At 44.7% G+C, this 21,367-nt stretch overlaps 1 protein-coding gene across 2 annotated transcripts in view; it reads left to right on the top strand.

Annotated features, from left to right (window-relative positions):
• Positions 1–20,871, top strand: part of PHKA1 (phosphorylase kinase regulatory subunit alpha 1) — a 237,486-nt gene extending 216,615 nt beyond the window's left edge. For both annotated transcript variants that reach the window (XM_075184634.1, XM_075184633.1), the window contains 4 exons: positions 12,036–12,209; positions 12,286–12,339; positions 18,264–18,464; positions 19,395–20,871. In XM_075184634.1, the coding sequence (XP_075040735.1) occupies positions 12,036–12,209; positions 12,286–12,339; positions 18,264–18,464; positions 19,395–19,568 (603 nt within the window). In that variant the 3' untranslated portion in view covers positions 19,569–20,871. The remainder of the gene's footprint in view (positions 1–12,035; positions 12,210–12,285; positions 12,340–18,263; positions 18,465–19,394) is intronic.
• The last annotated feature ends 496 nt before the right edge of the window (positions 20,872–21,367 follow it).

The raw sequence follows: 21,367 nt of genomic DNA, 5'->3' as shown, positions 1-21,367 counted from the left end.
TCAAGTATGGCTTTCAATTTTGTGGGATCCATCTGTAGACCGGTGCCAGAAATAATATATCCCAGGAAGGGAATTTGTTTTTGTTCGAAGGTGCATTTTTCTAATTTACAAAATAGATGATTTTCCCGGATACGAGAGAGAACCTCCAGTACATGACTGCGATGAGATACTATATCTTGAGAAAAGATGAGAATGTCGCCCAAGTAGATGACTACGGATTGATACAAGAGGTCTTGAAAAAGCTCGTTCATAAAGCCCTGAAAGATGGCCGGGGCATTGCATAACCCAAAGGGCATGACCAGGTATTCAAAGTGGCCGTCTCGGGTATTGAACGCCGTTTTCCATTCATCCCCCTCCTTAATGCGTATGAGGTTATATGCTCCTCTGAGATCAAGTTTAGAAAAGATGGTGGCACCCTTAATCCGGCCAAACAATTCGGAAATTAGTGGCAGAGGATACCGATTTTTAACGGTAATGGCATTCAGGCCTCTGTAATCAATGCAAGGGCGGAGGCCCCATCTTTCTTTTTTACGAAGAAGAAGCCAGCCCCAGCTGGGGAGGCAGACTTGCGGATGAAGCCCCTTTTTAGATTTTTTTGGACGTACTCCACCATAGCCTTAGACTCAGGGAGGGAAAGGGGGTAAACACGGCCCCTGGGAATGGGTTTACCAGGTATCAGATCAATGCCACAATCCCAGATTCTGTGAGGAGGAAGTCTAGTAGCTTCTTGTTGACAAAAAACATCAGAGAAGGTTTGGTATGGTTCAGGCAAAAGAGTCACAGGAAATTCTTGGGAACGTCTGGGACTATTCGGAGGAACCACTCTCTGAAGACAGTGAGAGAAGCAGGACTGTCCCCAGGACAATATGTGACCTGATTTCTAGTCTAAGGTGGGGGAGTGGAGACGAAGCCATGGAAGTCCTAGGGTGACTGGGTTGGTAGATTTCTGAATTACTAGAAAATAAATCTTCTCCCGATGAAGCGCTCCTATCTGAAGCAGGAGGGGAATGGTGGACCCCTCAGGAATTCTTCCCCCATCAATGGCCATCAGAGAGATGGGTTGTTCCAAAGCTTGTGTGGGAATAGCAAATTGTTTAACTACTGCGGCAGAGATGAAATTTCCTGCGGCTCTGGAATCAAGAAGAGCCGACTGCGGGAAAGTCTTTTGTCATAACTGAAGGGAAATGGGAATAGACAGGCAATCATTACTACTGGGAACTGACTGACACTGAGAGAAGAGGCCCAATGATACAGCTCCTGAACTCGTTAGGCCCTGTCGTTTCCCGAGCGTTTAGAACAAGAACTCAGAAGATGGCCGCTCTCTCCACAATATAAACACAACTAGTCCCAAAATCTCCTCTCCCTTTCTTCGGCTGACAGGCGGGTCCTCCCCAGTTGCATGGGCTCTTCAGGAGGAAGAACAGGGGTTTGGAAGTTGGGGGCCAAGCGAATCATACTACGCCGAGACTGTTCCTTCTCGGAATTACGTTCCTTGAAACGCAAATCAACTTTGACACAGAGAGAGATAATATCATCCAAAGACGTAGGGAGTTCCTGAGATACCAGCTCGTCTTTGATCCGGTCTAAAAGGCCCTGCCAGAATGTAGCTACTATGGCCTCATCATTCCAGCGAAGTTCAGAGGCCATAGTTCTGAAGTGGACCGCATACTGTCCCACAGACTGGTTTCCCTGGCGGAGACGTAATAAGCCGGAAGCGGCATTGGACACCCTTCCTGGCTCATCAAATATTTTCTTGAAAGTGGACAAAAAGACGCTGAAGTTATGTAGAATGGGATCATCCCTCTCCCATAAGGGGGAAGCCCATGCTAAGGCTTGACCGGACAATAAAGAAATCACATAGGCCACTTTCGTTTTTTCGGAAGGGAAGTTCCCTGGTAATAGCTCGAATTGTATGGAGCATTGATTTAAAAATCCTCTGCAATACTTGGGGTCTCCATCGAATTTGGGTGGGTTAGGTAACCGTAACTGTGAGGGAGAAGCTGCTGCTGCGGCCTGAGGTACAGGAGCCACTGCCGGCCCAGGTGGTCCACTAGCCACTAGGGTGTTATGGACAACATCCAACCGAGTAGATAGACTATTGAGGAATTTTAAAAGTTGCTCTTGGTTAGCTTCTTGCTTATCCATTCTCCCCACTAAATGCTCCAACAGATCTTTAGCTGCGGCATCCATGGTCAGAGCAAACTGTAACAGATTCTGGATACTTCTACTACTAATCTTGATTAGCGCTGGCTTACCTGAGGTGCGGAGTCTAACGATCTCCCCGGTGTTCACCAAGAACCGCCGCAAGGCGGGGTGGGCTTTGCTGCCAGGAGTTGCAGGTAGCGGTCCTCAGGTTCGCCCCAAGATGTAGTACAGCGGAGTGTAGCGGAGTCAGACAAGCCGGTTTGGTACACAGGAATGGAGTCAGGCAGAATCAGAAGGCAACTCGGAGTCAGCAGGCCAGGTTCGGTACATGGGTCACAAAAACAGAAGAATGGTCAGCAAGCCGGGTCGGTACACAGGGATAGCAGAGCCAGGGTAGTCAAGCAGGCAGAGATCAGCACACAGGAAGACACTGGAGACTGGAAGACACAGCAATCCACGAAGAGCAGGAGCCAGGAACAGGGAAGTGTTGCTCTGACACTCAGCGAGTGTCAGAGTGAGGTTTTTATCCTGACAGGGATTCAAAATCCCCGCCTCTAGGTTGAGGTCATGTGACCGCCTCCGGGTGCGGTCACGTGGTCCTGGATGCGGAAGTGCGGCTTCTGGACGGAGCGGCGGGGATCAGGTAAGTCCGTTACACATAGAACATAGCAAACTAATACTTTTGTGCATTATGCAATATAGATGCTTCAGCAAAATTATTTAGGCAATTGCCCTGTTAATAATAAACTTGAACTTTTTTTTTCTAATCCAGTTTTTTTTTCAACAATACAAACAAAAGAACATAAATAAAAAAAAGAAAAATCACATTTTGTATATATATTAAGGTTGTATATGGTATAATATTGATTATGAAGAGGGTATTGTGAGATAACATTAGACCGTTTGCATTCATCTTTCTTGCAGTATAACAGGATATAAAGATTATATAATACGCAATGCGTATAATATAGAGAATAGAGCATAAAAAACAATACTTATGAAACACATAATCATGAGCCCGTGGGTTAAATTAATTTCAGAAGATCTTGACATGGAGGGTAAAGGGGAGTTCAGCCAATGGCCCCAAATGTTTTCATATTTTAAAGGACATTTCCTGCTGGTATATACAAAATGCTCATGCCCACCTGTGTCATTTACTAAGCTGATCCAATCACGTACACATCTGGACATGGAGGCCGTCCATTTTCTAGCTATGTAGACCTTTGCTAGCATAAAAACATTTATTACGTATTGACGTATCGGATTATTCATCATATCTTTCAGTTGAAGACCAAAGAGGCAAATTTTAGGTGGACATAATGGTATCTTCACCCCAGTTTTGTTGATACAACAGAGAATTCATGTCCAAAACAGTTTAATGTTAAGACATGGCAGAAATTACAACAGGGGACACCACATTTTGGACATTAGGTAGTTTGATCAGGTCTAAATTTGGCCAGTGTGGATAGACTTATGTAGGCTCTGTGGAAAATGTAAATCTAAATCTGTTGGAATTTCAATGAGGTAGTTGCATTTCGAGAACTACTGAGAAGTGTACTCCAGTCTTCATCTTTCAAGAGGCCAAGGTCCTCCTCCCATATTTCTTTAAAGCGCACAAGATTATTGTTATCATATTCACCTATAAAGTAGAAGTATGTGAATGAAATAAGCTTCGAATATCCCAAGGGCTGCAATAAGGTTTTCATAGGTGCATCTTTCAGTGAAGAGAAGCCCCATTCAAATTGAGTCGAAGTTGTAAATAGCAATAAAACATATCTTTGGGGATTCCAAGTTCCTCTCTAAATCGTGCAAAGGACATGAGGTCCTCATCAATGTACAATAGCCCAATGTTGAAGATGCCATATTTAGACCATTGTATCATTTTGAGTTTATTAAATTTAGTAAAGCCCCATAGAGCAGTACAAGGATCTGTGCCTTCACCATGTAACATAACATGTGTGGCATTCCAAATCTTTATAGCCTGATGCTGTGGGGGAACAGACCTTTTGGAGCAAACACCAGATAACAAAATTTGAAGGGTGGTGTGATGACTATCTACCTGTCTTAATAATTCCCAATATAGGCCATGATAATCCGTGTTCGACACCCAATGTTTTAAATTGGCTATTTGGGAGGCATAATAAAATAATTTGAGATTCGGTAGAGCAAAGCCACCCGAGTTTCCAGATTACATTTTGGTTTAAGTGCTGTATGTAAATCTAATCAATAGGGAGCAGTGCACACTGCATTATTATGATTATTGTAAATTTGTACAGCACTGCTCCCTATTGTACGTCGCTGCTCCGCAGTACCGTACTGTAGAGAAAATAGTACATACATAAAACAGGGGCATACAAGGTAGACAAAAAAAAAACAAAACACGAAAACAAAGAGTATGAAAGAACCTGCTTATCAGAGAGCATGCATTCTAAATGGAAGAGGGCACAGCTGAAACAACAAGAGCAAATGTAGCACAGGGTGGAGATTGCGACAGTTGTGAGGGTGCATTAGTGTGAATAATGTTATCGGGGATAAGGTCACCTCTAAAAAAAGAGATGGGTTTTCAAAGAACATCTAAAGATTTGAAGGCTGTGGAAAAGTCTGATTGAGTGTGGTAGGGAACTTCATAAGTGGGGAACAGCACGGGAGAAGTCTTGTAGGCGGGAGTGAGAGGTGGTTATCAGAGACAAGACGAAGGTCAGAGGTAGATCTAAGAGGGGCGGGAGGGAGAGTATTTTGATATGAGATTTGAGATGTATGCAGGGGTAGTGTTGTTAAAGGCTTTGTAGGTAAGGGTGACTAACTTGATTTTTATTCTGGAGGACACAGGAACCTAGGGTAGGGATTTGCAAAGTGGTGCAGCAGATGTGGAGCTGTGAGAGAGGAAGATCAGTCTTGCAGCAGCATTTAGGATTGGTTGAAGTGTGGATATATGAGTTTCAGGATTGCCAAATAGCAGGAGGTTGCAAAAATCAAGACGGGAGATCATGAAATAATGGATAAGCGTTTTGGTTAGCATGTTCAGTAAGAAAAGGGTGTATACTGGCAACAGGACTGGGAGAGACCATGGATGTGAGAAATAAAGCAGAGGGTGGAGTCAAGTGTGACACCAAAGGAGTGGGCTTGGGAGACTGAGGAAATTGTGGTGTTATTTTCAGTGAGGTAGATTTGAGGGCAGGTGGTAACTCTGGCAGGAGGGAAGATAATAAGCTTGTTTTGGACATGTTGAGCTTTAGGTAGCATTGGGACATCCATGTAGAGATAGCAGAAAGACGGTTACACGAGATAGTACAGAAGGAGAGAGGTAAGGGGAAGAGATATAGATTTGGATGTCATCAGCGTAGAGGTGGTATTGGAGGCCGAATGAGCGAATTAGCGCCCCAAGAGAAGAGGTGTAAAAGCTGTGTCACAAAGGCTAATGGGGTGAAGGGTGTGTAGGAGAAGAGGGTGATCAACAGTATCAGAAGCAGCAGAGAGGTCTAGGAGAATGAGTATGGAGAAATTACCCTTAGATTTTGCAGTAAGTAAATCATTGTTCTTTTTTGTGAGAGCAGTTTCAGTAGAATGGTGGGGGCGGAAGCCTGATTGCAGAGAGTCGAGAATGGAATGAGAGGAGAGAAAGTGAGACCGGCGTTTGCCTCCAAACTTCTTGAGCGATTAGTGTACAAAGCGAAGGAGAGAAATAGGGCGGTAGTTGGAGAGAGAGGCTGGATCGAGAGATGGTTTCTTTAGAATAGGTGAAACGAGCGCATCTTTAAAGGAGGATGGAAATATGCCAGTGGAGATAGACAGGTTGAAGAGGTGAGTTAGAGGTGAGCATGCAGTGGAGGAGAGGGAGCGGAGAAGTTGGGAGGGAATAGGGTCGAGTGTACAGGTTGTAGTGTGAGATTATTATTATTATTATTATTTTTTATTTATAGGGTGCCACTAGCTATCCGTAGCGCCGTACAGGGACAGACAGAAACACCATACAGGGTGAGACAGCACGGTACAGTTAACAAAAAGCACAGTAACTCCGAAGCTCAATGTACAGCTAGATGAGAGGTGAGAGCCCCAAGCGGGGTAGTGAGAGGGGTAGAAGGGCAGGAGGACCTCGTGGAAGAGACAAGGAGCTGAAGAGCAGAGTTAAGGTGGTGGAGAACAGAAGGAGAGGAGGCCCTGCTCGAAGGAGCATACAATCTAAGGGGAGGGTAGGACGGACAGAGACGCAATGGTAGGAAGAGGGAATGGGGAGAACAGAGACGGAGAGGGGGAAGAGGAGAATGAAAAGGAGGGAGGTAAGAGGGGGACAGGAGGGAGGGCAGGAGTGGGAGGGGGGTAAGGGGAGACTGGGAGGAGGTCAATTAGGTGGGGGACTGGAGGGCTTTAAGGAAGAGGTGGGTTTTTAAGGCCCGTTTGAAGCTAGACAGGTTGGGGGAAGTTCTGATGGAGCGGGGGAGCTGGTTCAAGTGGAAGGGGGCAGAGCGGGAGAAGTCTTGGATGCGAGCAAGGAAGGAGGTAACCAGGGGGGAAGAGAGGCGGCGGTCGTTAGCCGAGCGCAAAGGGCGGGATGGAGCGTGAATGAAGATTAGGTTGGAGATGTAGGGAGCAGTGGAGTTGGAGAGGGCCTTGAAAGTAAGAGTGAGGAGCTTGAACACGATTCTGTAGGGGATGGGGAGCCAGTGGAGGGATTGATAGAGGGGGGAGACAGAAGAGGAGCGGCGAGAAAATGAACCGAGCGGCAGCATTGAGTACGGAGTGAAGGGGAGCGAGATGAGAGCGGGGGAGGCCAGTAAGGAGGAGGTTACAGTAGTCCAAGCGGGATATAATAAGAGAGTGGACAAGAGCTTTAGTGGCATCTTGGGGGAGGAAGGGCCGAATGCGTGCGATGTTGCGCAGCTAGAAGAGGCAGGATTTAGTGAGAGAGAGAATATGAGGGGCAAAGGAGAGAGAGGAGTCAAGGGTGACGCCGAGGCAGCGAAGTTGAGGAACAGGGGAAATAGAGGAGTTGAGAATGGTGATAGAAAGGTCGGAAGGGGAGGGGGAATGAGCGGGGGGAAAGACAATAAGTTCGGTTTTAGCGAGATTAAGTTTGAGGAATCTAGAGGACATCCAGGAGGAGATGGCGGAGAGGCAGGCGGACACCCTGGAGAGGAGGGAGGGAGAGAGATCGGGAGAGGAAAGGTAGAGTTGGGTGTCATCCGCATAAAGGTGGTACTTGAGACCAAAGGAGCTGATGAGTTCACCCAGGGAAGAGGTGTAAAGAGAGAACAGTAGGAGTCCGAGAACAGAGCCTTGGGGGACCCCTACTGGAAGGGAAGAGGGGGGGGAGATAGATCCAGAGGTGGAGACGGAGAAGGTATGGTCAGCAAGGTAAGAGGTGAACCAGGACAGGGCGAAGCCGGAGAGGTCAAAGGATTGAAGGGTGTGGAGCAAGAGTGGGTGGTCAACGCTGTCGAAGGCCGCTGAGAGATCCAAGAGAATGAGAAGGGAGAAGTGGCCCCTAGCTTTAGCAGAGAGGAGATCATTGGTGACTATGGCCAGGGCAGCTTCAGTGGAGTGGAGGGGCGGAAGCCAGATTGAAGAGGATCGAGGAGGGAGTGATCAGAGAGGTAGGTGGAGAGGCGGCTGCAGATGAGCCTCTCAAGTATTTTGGAGGCAAAGGGGAGAAGAGAGATGGGGCGATAGTTGGAGAGAGAGAGGTGGGGTCAAGATTAGGTTTCTTAAGAATGGGGGATACAAGAGCGTGTTTGAAAGAGGAGGGGAAGATGCCGGTGGAGAGGGAGAGGTTGAAGAGGTGGGCGAGGTGGGAGCAGGTGGCGGGGGAAAGGGAGCAAAGGAGGTGGGAGGGGATGAGGTCCAGGGGACAGGAAGACGGGGGTGAGGATGAAACTAGAGAGTGGACTTCTCCCGTAGTGGGGCAGAAGGAGAAGAGGGAGTAGTGGCTAGAGGGAGGGTGGGGCGGGGGAGGGGAGGAGGAGATTCCGAGTCGGATGGCCTCAATTTTAGAGGAGAAGAAGGAGGCAAAGTCAGTGGCGGTCAGAGAGGAGGGGCGGGGGGGACAGGTGGTGAGATGATAAAATGAGTGCAGAGACTCTGTCTTCTGTTGCTGGAGAGAATGAATTAGGGGTGGATGGGGGAGTGTATGTAAAGGTGGGTAGAGTGAGTGGAATTTGGCATGAGGAAATATCTTGTCGAATGGTGTTAATCTTGTCTTTGATATAGGTGGTAAAATCATGGGCAGTGAGGGAGGAAGGAGAATGAGGTGCAGGTGGACAGAGAAGTGAGTTGAAGGTGGCAAAGAGGCGATGTGGATTAGAAGACTGGGTGGATATTAGAGATTTGAAGAATGTTCGTTTGGCAATTGAAAGGACAGTGCTATAAGATGAAAGAATGAATTTATAGTTGTGGGAAATGAGATTTCATCCAGTGGAACCATTGCAGGTAGCGGGTCTGTTTGTTGTTGCTGGGGTTTGGATCGTTGGAGACTATATGTAGTAGCTGGCGCTGTATTTTCTAGGGCTGAAGTGAGTGTTTTTGTTATAGAAAGAGGCAGCCTGATTAGGACAAGACAATGCATTCATTGGAGTAAATAGATGTTTAAGTGAAAATGAGAAGTGGATTTGTGTAAATGTGTATTTGGTTGCAGGAGGAAGGGCATAAGGTAAGGTGAGGCTGAAGGAAAGGAGGTTGTGGTCGGAGAATGGGAAGGCTAAATTGGAGAAACTAGTAAGTAGTGGTAATTTCTGCCATGTGTGTATGTTTTAGATTTTAAGTAATCAATTTGAAGTTGAATATTTAAGGTAATATTATCAGATATATCATTATTATTATTATTAATAATTTTTATTTATAGGGCGCCACTAGGTGTCCGTAGCGCCGTACAGGGACAAATGATTACAATACGAGGTGAGACGGCACGGTACAGTAAACAATAAGCACAATAACTAAGGAAGCTCGAAGCACAGCTAGAGAGAGGGGGGGAAGGGGAGAGGGAAGATCCGCATACGCCGGAGCCCAAGAGGGAGGGCGCGCATGACAGAAGACCCCCAGAAGGGTGAGGGGAGAAGCTAGAGGGGTCGAAGGGCAGAGGGTCCTCGAGGAGGAGGGCTAGGTAGCTGGAGAGCAGAGTTAGAAGTGGTGGAAACAGGAGCAGAGATGGCCCTGCTCAAGGGAATGTACAGTCTAAGGAGAGGGGTAGACAGACAGAGAGACACAGGGGTGAGAGGGAGAGAAGGGGGAACGGAGACAGATTCAGGGAAGAGGGAGAGGCAGAATATAAGGTAGAAAGTTAAGTGGGAGACAGGAAGGCTTTTAAAAAAAAAAAAAAGGTGGGTTTTTAAAGCCCGTTTGAAACTAGACAGATTGGGGGATGTTCTGATGGAGGGAGGGAGCTTGTTCCAGTGGAGGGGGGCAGCACGGGAGAAGTCTTGGATACGCGCGTGAGAGGAGGTTATCAGAGGGGAAGAGAGACGACGGTCATTGGCAGATCAGAGAGGGCGGGAGAGATCCAGATTAGAGATTTAGATACCTGAATATTTTAATCAGGAGGTCCAATTTAGAGGAAACAGATAATGGGAAATTTTTCGACAGGGGCGACCCATTGGGAATATGTTTGACTTATCCCAATTGATCTTTAGGCCGGAGTATGTGCCAAATAAATTGACTACACTTATAAGCGTATCAATGGAGCCTTGAGTGTCAGATAGGAAGAGTAGCATATCGTCTGCATAGAGAGCCGTTATGTCCTCTTTAGTAGCAGTTATAAGACGTTAAATTAGGAAAGGGAGTGTGACGAATTAAGCAAGCCAAAGGTTTGATGGCGAGGGCAAATAGGGTAGGGGAAAGGGGACATCCATGACGGGTGCCTCCGCCTATTTTCAACGGGCTGGACACATATGCTGACTCTAGAAACCGCATTAGAATAATAAAGGAGTTGCACCCATTTTACATAAACAAAACCCATTCCACATCTGTCTATTACTTAAATAATAATACGGTCACTCAACAGAATCGAATGCCTTAGAGACATCAAGGGAACTATTACTGATTCCTTGGCACTTGGGTCAGATATTTCCATGAAGTGAAATAACCGTTGTAAATTTATGCATGTGGATTTGCCGGGCATAAATACTGTTTGATCTGCATGAATAAGCTCTAAGATCACTTTATTTAGTCTAAGTAGTTTTACTAAAACCTTAACATAATTGGATAGAAGAGATATAGGGCTATATGAATCTAGATATAAAGTGTCCTTACCTGACTTATGGAGGACCTCAATTAATGCCTCAGACATTGAGTCAGATAGCACCCCATTCTCAAATAGTTTCCAATAATTTGGGAACACAAAGCATCTTGTGTTGTTTATAGAGTTCTATGGAGAGGCCATCCACACCTAGGGCTTTCTATTAGGGAAAGATGGCCTCATCTATCTATCTGTAACTTTTACTTGCAAAAAGATAGATTCAAAAATAATATATAATGTAATGCAGAGAATTGAATGAAGTAGTAATATACCGGAAATAAATCTAAGTTTCTTGTCAGTTCCTTCCATTAAGGATTAAAATTGCATAACTTGTTTTTTGGATTTTATTGTATTTAATATTTTATTATACTTTAATTAGTTTATACTCATATAATGACTATGATGAACTTGAGACACTCTTAATATATTAGTTTTTACATGTCCCTCTGAAACTTTTACTAACTCCATTTCTCTTTCACACTAGTTGGGGGACACTGCTCATCTTGGGATATATAGGGTGCTGTGGGAGTAAAGGCACTAAAAAACTCATCTAGCCTGCTCCCCTCACCTCTATGCCCCCTCCACCAAAAGAGCTCAGTTTTTTTCTTCGTGCCTACAGAGTAGGGCACTTTTAGTCTACTACTCTTTCAGGAGCGGTGGCTCAGGTTCACCACAGACGCCTGGGTGAAAGGTATACAAAAATCCAGTTGGATACCAGCTCAATATTCTTGGGATTGTTGTTCAACACCAATTGCAGGAACTTGTTGTTCCGCCCATTTCATGATCTTTGACACTTCCTTTATGGAAAGAGGACTCCTTTTTCCTCTTTGACGTATTATGCAAGCTACTGCCGTAGCACTGCCCGACTGTATTCAGATTGACCATGAAGAGTGACTGCACCCCACCCCAACAAGCTGGCATCCGTCGTTATCACTGTCCAGTGAAACACCGAGAAAGGACCCCCCTCCTCAGCCACCAAAAAAGAGACAGACTTGTTGTCTGTGACAACCGAAAGACCTGCCTTTCTAAGCGGGGATCCGATCTTGACCACTTTGCCAGTTTCTCCTGCTGGAATTTGCATGAACGGAAACTAGCAAACTGCAGAGCTTTGAACGAGGAAACCATGGGACCCAGTAGCTTCATACACTGAAGTACTGAGACACGATTTAGAGATAAAACATTTTTCACCTGATGCTGGATCGTCTGAACTTTGTCTGAAGGGAGAAAAATCCTCTGACAATTGGTGTCGAATAACAATCCCAAGAACACCATACGTTGAGTTGGTATCCAACTGGATTTTTTGTGTACCTTTCACCCAGGCGTCTGTGGTGAACCTGAGCCACCGCTCCTGAAAGAGCAGTAGACTAAAAGTGCCCTACTCTGTAGGCACTAAGAAAAAAACTGAGCTCTTTCGGTGGAGGGGGCATAGAGGTGAAGGGGAGCAGACTAGACAAGTTTTTTAGTGCCATTACTCCCACAGCGCCCTCTATACCACAAGGTGAGCAGTGTCCCCCAACTCGTGTTCAGAGAAAAATATTTTATGGTAAGTACAAAAATTCCATTTTTTACCAACTTTATGTTTTGTGTAAAAGATGACACCCCCCATATAGATAATAATTATTGTGAATATGTGAAACTTTATTGTTGATCTCATATCCTAAAACAGAAGCGTGGCGATACTCTCTCTGTCTCTGGTGACCTCTCGACTTCCACCATATCTGATAGTGATGCTGCCTATGACAGCCGGCAAGGCCAGTGGCTCCGAAGGCGGCGATTGGATGGGGCTCTGAATAGGGTACCTGTAGGATTTTATCAGAAAGTTTGGACAATCTTACAAAAGGTCAGGCATTTTCACAGAAAACATATTTTACAGAAAATAAATGGAAATTCTTCACTTAATAATATTTTTTCTTTAGTGCCATGGATTGTCTGTGGAAGGTTTTGTTCTGCCCTCTTCCAGTACCCGTGAGGTAAAGGATATCTGCTATTCTTCAAATCCTACTAAAATATAGCCCTTGCATCATATCTGCAAACTCAATCCCTTGTTGGCAAATGGCTTGACATTCTTTAGCCATATAGCAATTTTTTTCTCCTTTAATCTTGTTTTAAACACCTTTGGAAGAGGAATATTCTAATTTCTCTTTCTTGCCATTGGGCGACACTGCGAGACATTGGGGTATAGTAGTGGGCTCAGGAGTCTTGTCACTTTAACTTGTTAAGTCTGTGCACTCCTCCTCTACTTAACCCCCCTCTCAGAGAGATCCTCAGTTTTTTTTAGTGACTGGAGAGTTACGTCACTAGAGTATAGGCTCCTGCCTATACTCTGTTTAGTTTTATAGGTTGACATGTTTTTATTTTTTGTCCTACAGGTGCAGCGCAGGGTTCGATGAAGACCCAGGAAAAACAGTGAGTAAGACATAGCTCTGCTCTCTGGGGACCCTCAGCGCAGGTATCAGAAGCCTAGCGCTCTGTTACCTTGCACCCTCTGCCGGCATTACATAGTTAGATAGGAAGGGGACTGTGAAGAAGAGGTTTAAGTACAAGCAGGGCAAAGCCTGTTTTAGCGGAGGTATTCCGCGGCCACAGTTCCCCACAGTTTAGCGGTCAGAGGGAGAAAGAGTGCTTCAGCCTCTTCTCCCCTGTCGGTCCGCTTTACAGGACTCGCGCTGCTGGGTAATTAATATTTTATAGCGTGAGTCCAGCGCTTCATTGTGGCCATTTTTGAGGAGCTTGATGGGGCCTGGAAGCGGTGGCAAGCAGGGCGGGCAGAAGCAGCAGGAAAGGGAGGAGAGTCATCGATAACTTCCTTCCTCCTAGCCTGTCCTTCCCACGCGCAGGACAGAGTCTACTCGTGGGAACACTGGAGTGAACAGCGTGTCAGCGCTGTTCAGAGCCTCTGCTTTCATCTCCTCTACCGACAGACATAACTGCCTTACAGATTCAGGCTTGTATGACTAGTGGAGTGTTTTTGTGGAGGTTTTACATATGTATGCATTTGTCATGTGAGTTATTTCATGTTATAGGAATTTTCACAGACAGTACTGTCTAACTTTTTGTTTTTTGTTATTTGGAGTGGTGCTCTTTTTCTAAAGAGACTTCCTAGCACAAGAGACTTTTTTTATAGTCTCATTTTGTCTATATTTCTTTCTATAATTATTTTAAGAAATAGGACAATGGCTGAGAAGGGGACAGCTAAAGGCAAGGGTCACTCTGGGCCTTCTGTTATGTATTTTACCTGTTCAAAATGTAATACAAAACTTTCTGTTGGACACACAGACCGAGATGCCCTTTGCGCAGCTTGTACTGCGGAGGCTCAGGTGCGTGACAGCCCAGTCCGGGGTGCATCGCCTGCAGTGGTGGAACCGCCTTGGCTGCAATCCTTCTCTTCAGCTGTGGAAAGACTGACGACAGTTATGCTGCGCGTGACAGAGGTACGTGGGAACACTATCCCACTTACACGCATAGGCAGTCAGTCTGAGGAATATGCTTCCACATCACAGGAGGGGTCATCCCAGAGGGAAGACAGGTTATTATCCGTTTCCCAGAGGAGTAAGAGAGCTGTTGTTGACACAGGTCTGGACCTAGAACAGGATTCTGATCTCTCCTCGGCAGAGGAAGGTGAGGTAGATTTGAACCCGGAAGGGGAATGTCGTTTTGACTCTGACTCAGTTTCCACTAGTGTGGATGGTTTAATTTTAGGAATCAGGCATACATTAGGGTATGCTGATCCTGAGCCCTCAGCGCGCATGGGTGTCTCTCTATTTAAAAGAGCTAAAGCGCAGTTGGCTACATTCCCCCATTCTCCAGAGATGTTGGAGATTATTTCTGAGGCTTGGCAGTGACCAAGTAAACAATTTATGATGCCAGGAAATTTCAAATCCCTTTATCCTCTGCCAGCTGAGGACACGGTAAAGTGGGAATCATCTCCTAAGGTGGATACCCCGGTGGCCCGTTTAGCTTCTTCATCTGCTATTCTTGTCCAAGAACGGATAACCTTCAAGGATTACACAGATAAAAAGTGTGATTCTGCTCTTCGCTCAGCATACACTGCTGTGGGAAGTATGTTTAGACCCAATATGGCTGTGGCCTGGGCCAACAAGGCCGTGCAGTTATGGATGGAAGCTTTGATTAAAGGGCTTAGAGATAATATTCCGTGTACAGAGCTCTTACAGATGGCAGAGCAGGTACTGGAGACCTCAGAGTATGTGGCAAACTCAGCTATGGATGCGGTGTCAGTGAATGCTAAGGCATCTGCCCTTATTGTAGCAGCTCGGCGTAACCTATGGTTACGGACATGGTCGGTGGATGCAGACTCTAAAAGGGCTTTAGAGAATCTACCCTTTGACGGCTTAACCCTATTCGGGGCGGAGCTTAAGAGGGTCATCCAGGAGACCACAGGGGGAAAGAACACTTCTCTCCCTACTGCTCCCAACAGGTCCTGTCAGGGAAGGTTTCGTTCCTTTTGGAAGTTCTCCCGAGGGGGAGGTACCGTTAACAGAGGGCAATACTCAGCGCCTAGGGCTCCTGCTATCAGAGGCAGAGGAGGTAGAGGTGGGGCGAGAAGAGGTTCTACTCGCCCAGCAGATAAGCCCTCCGCTTGAAGGGGCTGTTCAGGGGGAGCATCAAGTAGGAGCTCGTCTCCTTCAGTTCAGAGATCAGTGGTGGATATCCACGCCAGATCTCTGGATTTGAGGGATTGTATCCAGGGGCTATGTGATAGACCTTGCCCACTCCCCCCGTCACAGATTTTTTTATCACCCCTCTCCCCTCTTGTCCCCTCAGACGGGTGGCGCTTCAGGAGGCTATTCAAAGACTTCTAACAGCGCAGGTTGTTGTTCAGGTGCCTCCTCTAGAAAGAGGTCTAAGTTTTTACTCGAACCTGTTTCTGGTACCAAAGCCAGATGGGTCCTTCCGGCCCATTCTGAATCTTCGGTCATTAAACAAACATCTGACTATTCAGAAATTCCGAATGGAATCCCTTCGCTCTGTAATAGCAGGGATGGAGAAGGGGGAGGTCTTGGCGTCCATAGACATCAAGGATGCCTACCTACATGTACCGATATGGGAGGGACATCAGAGTCTCCTTCGGTTTGCAGTGGGAGACGCACAGTTCCAGTTCAGGGCTCTCCATTTCGGTCTGGCTACTGCCCCCAGAGTCTTTACCAAGATTATGGCCATCATGGCAGGTCTGTTGCGCCAGAAGGGTATAACAATTATACCTTATCTAGACGACCTTCTATTGAAGGCACCATTGGCAGTTCTTCTGTCCCACCATGTGCAGACAGTCATACAGTTTCTTCAGAGTCACGGCTGGGTGTTGAATTTACCCAAGTCATCTCTTGTTCCAGCCCAACAAATGCATTTCCTGGGTCTGCTTTTCGATACTCAGTCTCTGAGAGTTTACCTTCCAAGGGAAAAAGTCTTAGCCCTGTGGAAAAGGACCAGAGTCATTCTAGTGAAAAAGAAAGTCTCAGTCCTCAGTTGCATGAAACTCTTGGGGACAATGGTCTCGGTTTTCTAAGCAGTCCCTTTTGCACAGTTTCATTCCCGTCCACTTCAGGCAGAGATCTTACTCAAGTGGTCAGGGTCTCCAAAGAATTTAGACAAGCAGATTATTCGTCTGTCCAGATCCACAAGGCTGTCTCTTGTCTGGTGGATGTCCCAAACCAATCTGGAAAAGGGTCAATCCTTACAGACCTGGGCTTGGACTCTAGTCACAACAGACGCAAGTCTGTTGGGATGGGGAGGTGTAACAGGAACTCTGAGGCTTCAGGGTCTCTGGTCCCCTCAAGAATCACTTCTCCCAATAAACTTCCTAGAGCTCAGAGCAGTGTACAATACTCTGATAGGAGCCCAGAAATTTCTAAGAGGAAAGCCACTACAAATTCAGTCCGACAACGCCACCACGGTGGTATACATAAACCACCAGGGGGCACTCGCAGTGCGGCTGCCATGCGAGAGACCAGGCGCATTTTGTCTTGGGCAGAGCATCAAGTGCCCAAGATTTCAGCCATTCACATTCCGGGGGTGAAGAATTGGGAAGCAGACTTCCTCAGCAGACACTCACTTCATTCCGGCGAATGGGCTTTGAACAGTCAGATCTTCTCCCTTCTGGTGGACCGTTGGGGCTACCCGGACATAGATCTGATGGCGTCCAGGCTGAACCATCAGGTTCCACGCTACGGCGCAAGAGCTCGAGACCCAGGGGCGGAAATAATAGATGCCATGTCAGCTCCATGGCCATATCAGATGGTGTATCTTTTTCCTCCAATACCTATGATTGCCCGGGTTCTAAAGAAGTTGAAGAGGGAGAATGTTCCCGCTATTCTAATAGCTCCATTTTGGCCACGCAGAGCGTGGTTCTCAGATCTGCTATTATTAGCAGGGGCTCCTCCATTCCGGTTTCCCATGGGGGCAGATCTTCTGGTCCAGGGTCCATTCCTTTTCCAGGGTTTAGATCAGCTGGCTTTGACGGCCTGGCTACTGAAACCCTAATACTTAAAGCAAAGGGTTTCTCTCAAGAGGTTATAACTACCATGATTAAGGCCAGAAAGCCTTCTTCGTCCTCTATATATTATAGAGTGTGGAAGACAAATATTTTGTGGTGTGAGTCTAAAAGATTCCATTCCTCTAGATTTAAGCTTTCTCGTGTGTTGGATTTTCTACAGGATGGGGTTCAGAGGGGTCTTCATCTGGGCTCTCTCAAAGGCCAGATATCGGCCCTTTCTGTTTACTTTCAGAAAAAGATTGCAAGTTATTCTGACATTAAGATTTTCTTGCAAGGGGTGTTACATATGCAACCTCCATTTTGCCATCCTGTCGAGCCCTGGGACCTCAATTTGGTTCTTCGCGCTCTTTCTAAGCCTCCATTTGAACCTGTGGGGTCAATAAACTTAAGGTATCTTACGTGGAAGACAGTGTTTTTGTTGGCGATAGCTTCTGCTCACAGAGTGTCTGAGCTTGGAGCTCTTCGCTGTAAGGTGGTTTCCAGGTTTCACCTTAATCAGGAAATTGTTGTACCTGTGTTCAAGTCAAAAAAGGATTCTTCAGAAGGGTCTATGCAGTACTTGGATGTGGTACGAGCTCTACAGGCTTATGTAGACCGTACATCTCAGGTCAGAAAGACCAGAGATCTTTTTGTTTTATATGACGCAAACAAGAGGGGTTGGCCTGCTTCAAAGCAGTCAATTGCCAGGTGGATCACGTCCACAATTCGAGAAGCTTACGTTGCAGCTTCTCTGTCCGTTCCAGGAAATTTGAAGGCGCATTCTACTAGGGCAGTAGGTGCCTCCTGGGCGGCCAGGCACGGGGCGTCAGCGGAGCAGTTGTGTAGAGCGACGATTTGGTCTTCCATCCACACTTTCTCTAAATTTTACAGACTTCAAGGCTTTGCGGCGGCTAATGCAAGCTTTGTTCGCAGGGTGATGCGTGCAGCTGGTCCAGAGCATTCCCACCCTTGAGGAAGCTTTGGTATATCCCCAATGTCTCGCAGTGTCCCCCAATGGCAGGAAAGAGAAAATAAGATTTTTACTCACCGTAAAATCCATTTCTCTGACTCCATTGGGGGACACTGCGCACCCTCCCTTGCTCTGTATATAGTTCTGTGTGTGAAAACTTTGGTTATGGTTCTTTATAATTTAAGACCTGTCCAGGTTATATTACCTCCTTTACGTTCACTCTTGGTTATTCAAAACTGAGGATCTCTCTGAGAGGGGGGGTTAAGTAGAGGAGGAGTGCACAGACTTAACAAGTTAAAGTGACAAGACTCCTGAGCCCACTACTATACCCCAATGTCTCGCAGTGTCCCCCAATGGAGTCAGAGAAATGGATTTTACGGTGAGTAAAAATCTTATTTTTTGTTATATTTTTTATCTTCACTCATTGCTACCTACAGATGACGCCGGGTGAGTTGAAATTTTCTGCCCATGTGGAGTCTGTTCTGAACCGTGTGCCTCAGCCAGAGTACCGCCAATTGCTTGTGGAAGCAATCTTGGTTCTAACAATGCTTGCTGATGTGGACATCAAGAGTGTGGGTGGTATCATCCACATCGAAAGGATTGTGCATATTGCTAATGACATGTTCTGTCAAGAGCAGGTAATGAATCTCTTCCCTCTCTTATACTGCATATATCACAATTTCATAAATACATTTTAACTTTGTTGTTGTTATTGTTATTATTAGATTTGGAAAGTACCAAAATGCTTTGCAGCTTCATACAGTAGGGAAAACAAAACAAACATACAACAGTGACATACAATGTAGACAAAATAAATACAAGCATCAAAACAAAAGGTATTAAAGGCACTGCTCATGATGGAGCTGGAGAGTGGAGGTTGGGACAGTTGTGATTGTGCATTAGTGTAAGTAGTATCAGTGGAAGTAGGGTAAGTTCTAATAGAGATGAGTTTTCAGAGAATGTGTAAAGATTAGATGACCTGTGGGAAAGCTTGGTAGGGAATTCCATAAGTGGGTAGCAGCACGGGAGAAGTCTTGTAGGTGAAAGTGAGAGGTGATTACCCGAGGCGAGGTGCAGGGCAGAGGTAAATGTGAGAGGGAGAGTATTTTGTACTGAAATTTTAGATGTATTAAGGGACGCTGTTGTATAGCTGTGTCTAAGTGTGCATGGGCAGGACCAGTTCTAGTATTAGGGATGCACTCTTTGTCTGAATCAATTCAGGCAAAATTTATAAGCTGTTTGCCATAGTGAGTATCACATGCTTGCAAAATGTATATGAACAAATCCTTAGAAGGGACTTGTATGTTGATTACATTCTAGGGCTAAAAGTAATGTTAATCCACCAATTAGGGTAATACATACACAGTGCTGTATTTCAATGCAGGAGAAATGTTTATCTCGTGATCAGATTTCCCCATGGACTCAAATGGAGTTTTTAGTAATAACACATTGTGCTCAATTTATTTTGCTTTATAATTGATTTCATCGAGTGTTCTAAAATGGCATAACAAACACAATTTGTTAATGTGGTGTTTTTTGTTTTTCTTTTATTTCTTTCCCATCTGCAGAAAGTGCTTGGTGCAGATGATGCCATGTTGCAAGTTGACCCCATAACTGGAATTTGTGCCTTGTTCTATGACAGTGCACCAAGTGGACGCTTTGGAACAATGACCTATCTCTCAAAATCAGTGGCCATAACCTTGCAAGACTCTCTCCCACACGGCGGTTGCTCAATGCAGTGACACAAGTCAGACATTTACAGAGAAGAACCGAGACTTGAAAATCATATACCTAGTTCCTTTGATTTCATGATACTTACTGCTGTGTATTATTGCTCCTTGTTGAAGCCTTGGTGCCTTAGTGACTTAACAATTGTGATATTTGTTTTTAAATTGTCCAAAGGGTCAGTTTCTAAAAACACAATGACATCTTTGAATATTTAGAGTGAGTGCAATATAGGGGTAAAAAAAACTGAATTTACAGATATTTTTAACCCGTGAAAGGACACCCAATTAAAACAAGTCTGGTTTCATTATCTTAATAATAACATGTAGTTTCTCCTACCACCATTCTTTCCTTAGCAAAGTTAATGAAAGGTAGCAGGGAATAGCTATTTTGTTTGCCTACACAACAAACAAGGCAGCTTGCTAACACTTTTTTTTTTGTGTGCACTATTTTTGTTTTATTATTCCCTTTGACAACTATGGAATCAAAACATTTTGCTAACTGTGACTAACAAAAAGAATGCTAGAAGAAAATATTAGACATTTTTACAAGTAAACAAGGCTTGTATCCATTGGTGTGATTCATAAGGTAGTATGTAAACAGAATAGTCTAATACCATCTAATGTTTTTAATATGTTGAGTAAAATAAATATACTGTTGCAAATGTTTTATTATTCCGATTTTACAATGTATTCTGGTAATACCTACTTACAGCCTTTAGGTACACCTCAAATATCTCAACTGTACAATATATGTTTTACAGCGTCTAGCTCACAAGCATATAACATGGTAAATCATTATATATAGCTTATGTATCATAACGTGTGGTTAAATAGGTACAGCATTACCATAGAATGAAGTAATTGGCTTTTTCTTCAGGCTGTTACATATAATGAATCCCAATGGAATTGCTCTTTTTGTCACAGAAAAAAAGTTTTGGGGATCTTCCAGCAACAACAGTACTCATTTTAGTTGGCAGAAAAGAGTCACATGAAGTATACATGTTGGATTTAAATGATAAATGAATAGTATTTTGCTATTAAATGGCCAGTGATAATCTTGTAAACTGTGACATCACATAAACCTACAAACACAAGGCTTTGAAAGACTCCTTGGTTCTGCAGGTCGAGGTCTGTATATTGCACTAATGCTTTAAACCTGTCATTATTATGCACAGTTCCCATGTTTAGAAGTGTCACATTTGTGATGTATTAGTCATTTTTTCCTTTATTTTATCACTCCAGATTTGTTGTATTTATTTTGTTTGTTGAAGTGTAAAAAATAAATGGTCTTCATTCAGACTATTTAAAAATATGAAAATGTGGTGTTGTGCAAACAGTATAACCATTTGCTGTACCTATTTGCCACTGAATGGAATGGATTAACTAGTTTTAGAAAAATTATTTTATTTAAATGTAACAAAATACTTATTTCTGCTTGTGTGGGCAAAGATCTCTACTACTGATGTATATTCATGTGTGCTGTTTGCTATATAAATAATTTCAGCTTGTGTCCAGCTTGCATATATTGACACTGAGCTTCTGGAAATACATAGTTTATCCAAGTGGTTGCTATATGTACAAAATCTGAAGACCTGTGCCCCCTTTTTAATTCTGTCTTTTAACATATCTTCCAAAATGACTTTAGTGAATTTTGCAAGCATTAGAACAATGTGCATCTTTAACCTATTTTAACTGAATGAAACCCTACATTAGTGGCCTTTGAGACACATGCTTTTCCCATATAATTGATCTACTATATCAATTTATTCTGTAAAAAGAAAACAAAATATGCTTGCCTCATGAGGTAAAAATTC

The sequence above is a fragment of the Mixophyes fleayi genome, chromosome 9 (assembly GCF_038048845.1).
Source record: "Mixophyes fleayi isolate aMixFle1 chromosome 9, aMixFle1.hap1, whole genome shotgun sequence".
Taxonomy (NCBI): Eukaryota; Metazoa; Chordata; class Amphibia; order Anura; family Limnodynastidae; genus Mixophyes; species Mixophyes fleayi.
Note: the sequence above shows the minus strand (reverse complement) of the source record. Positions and strands in the feature narration are given on the sequence as shown.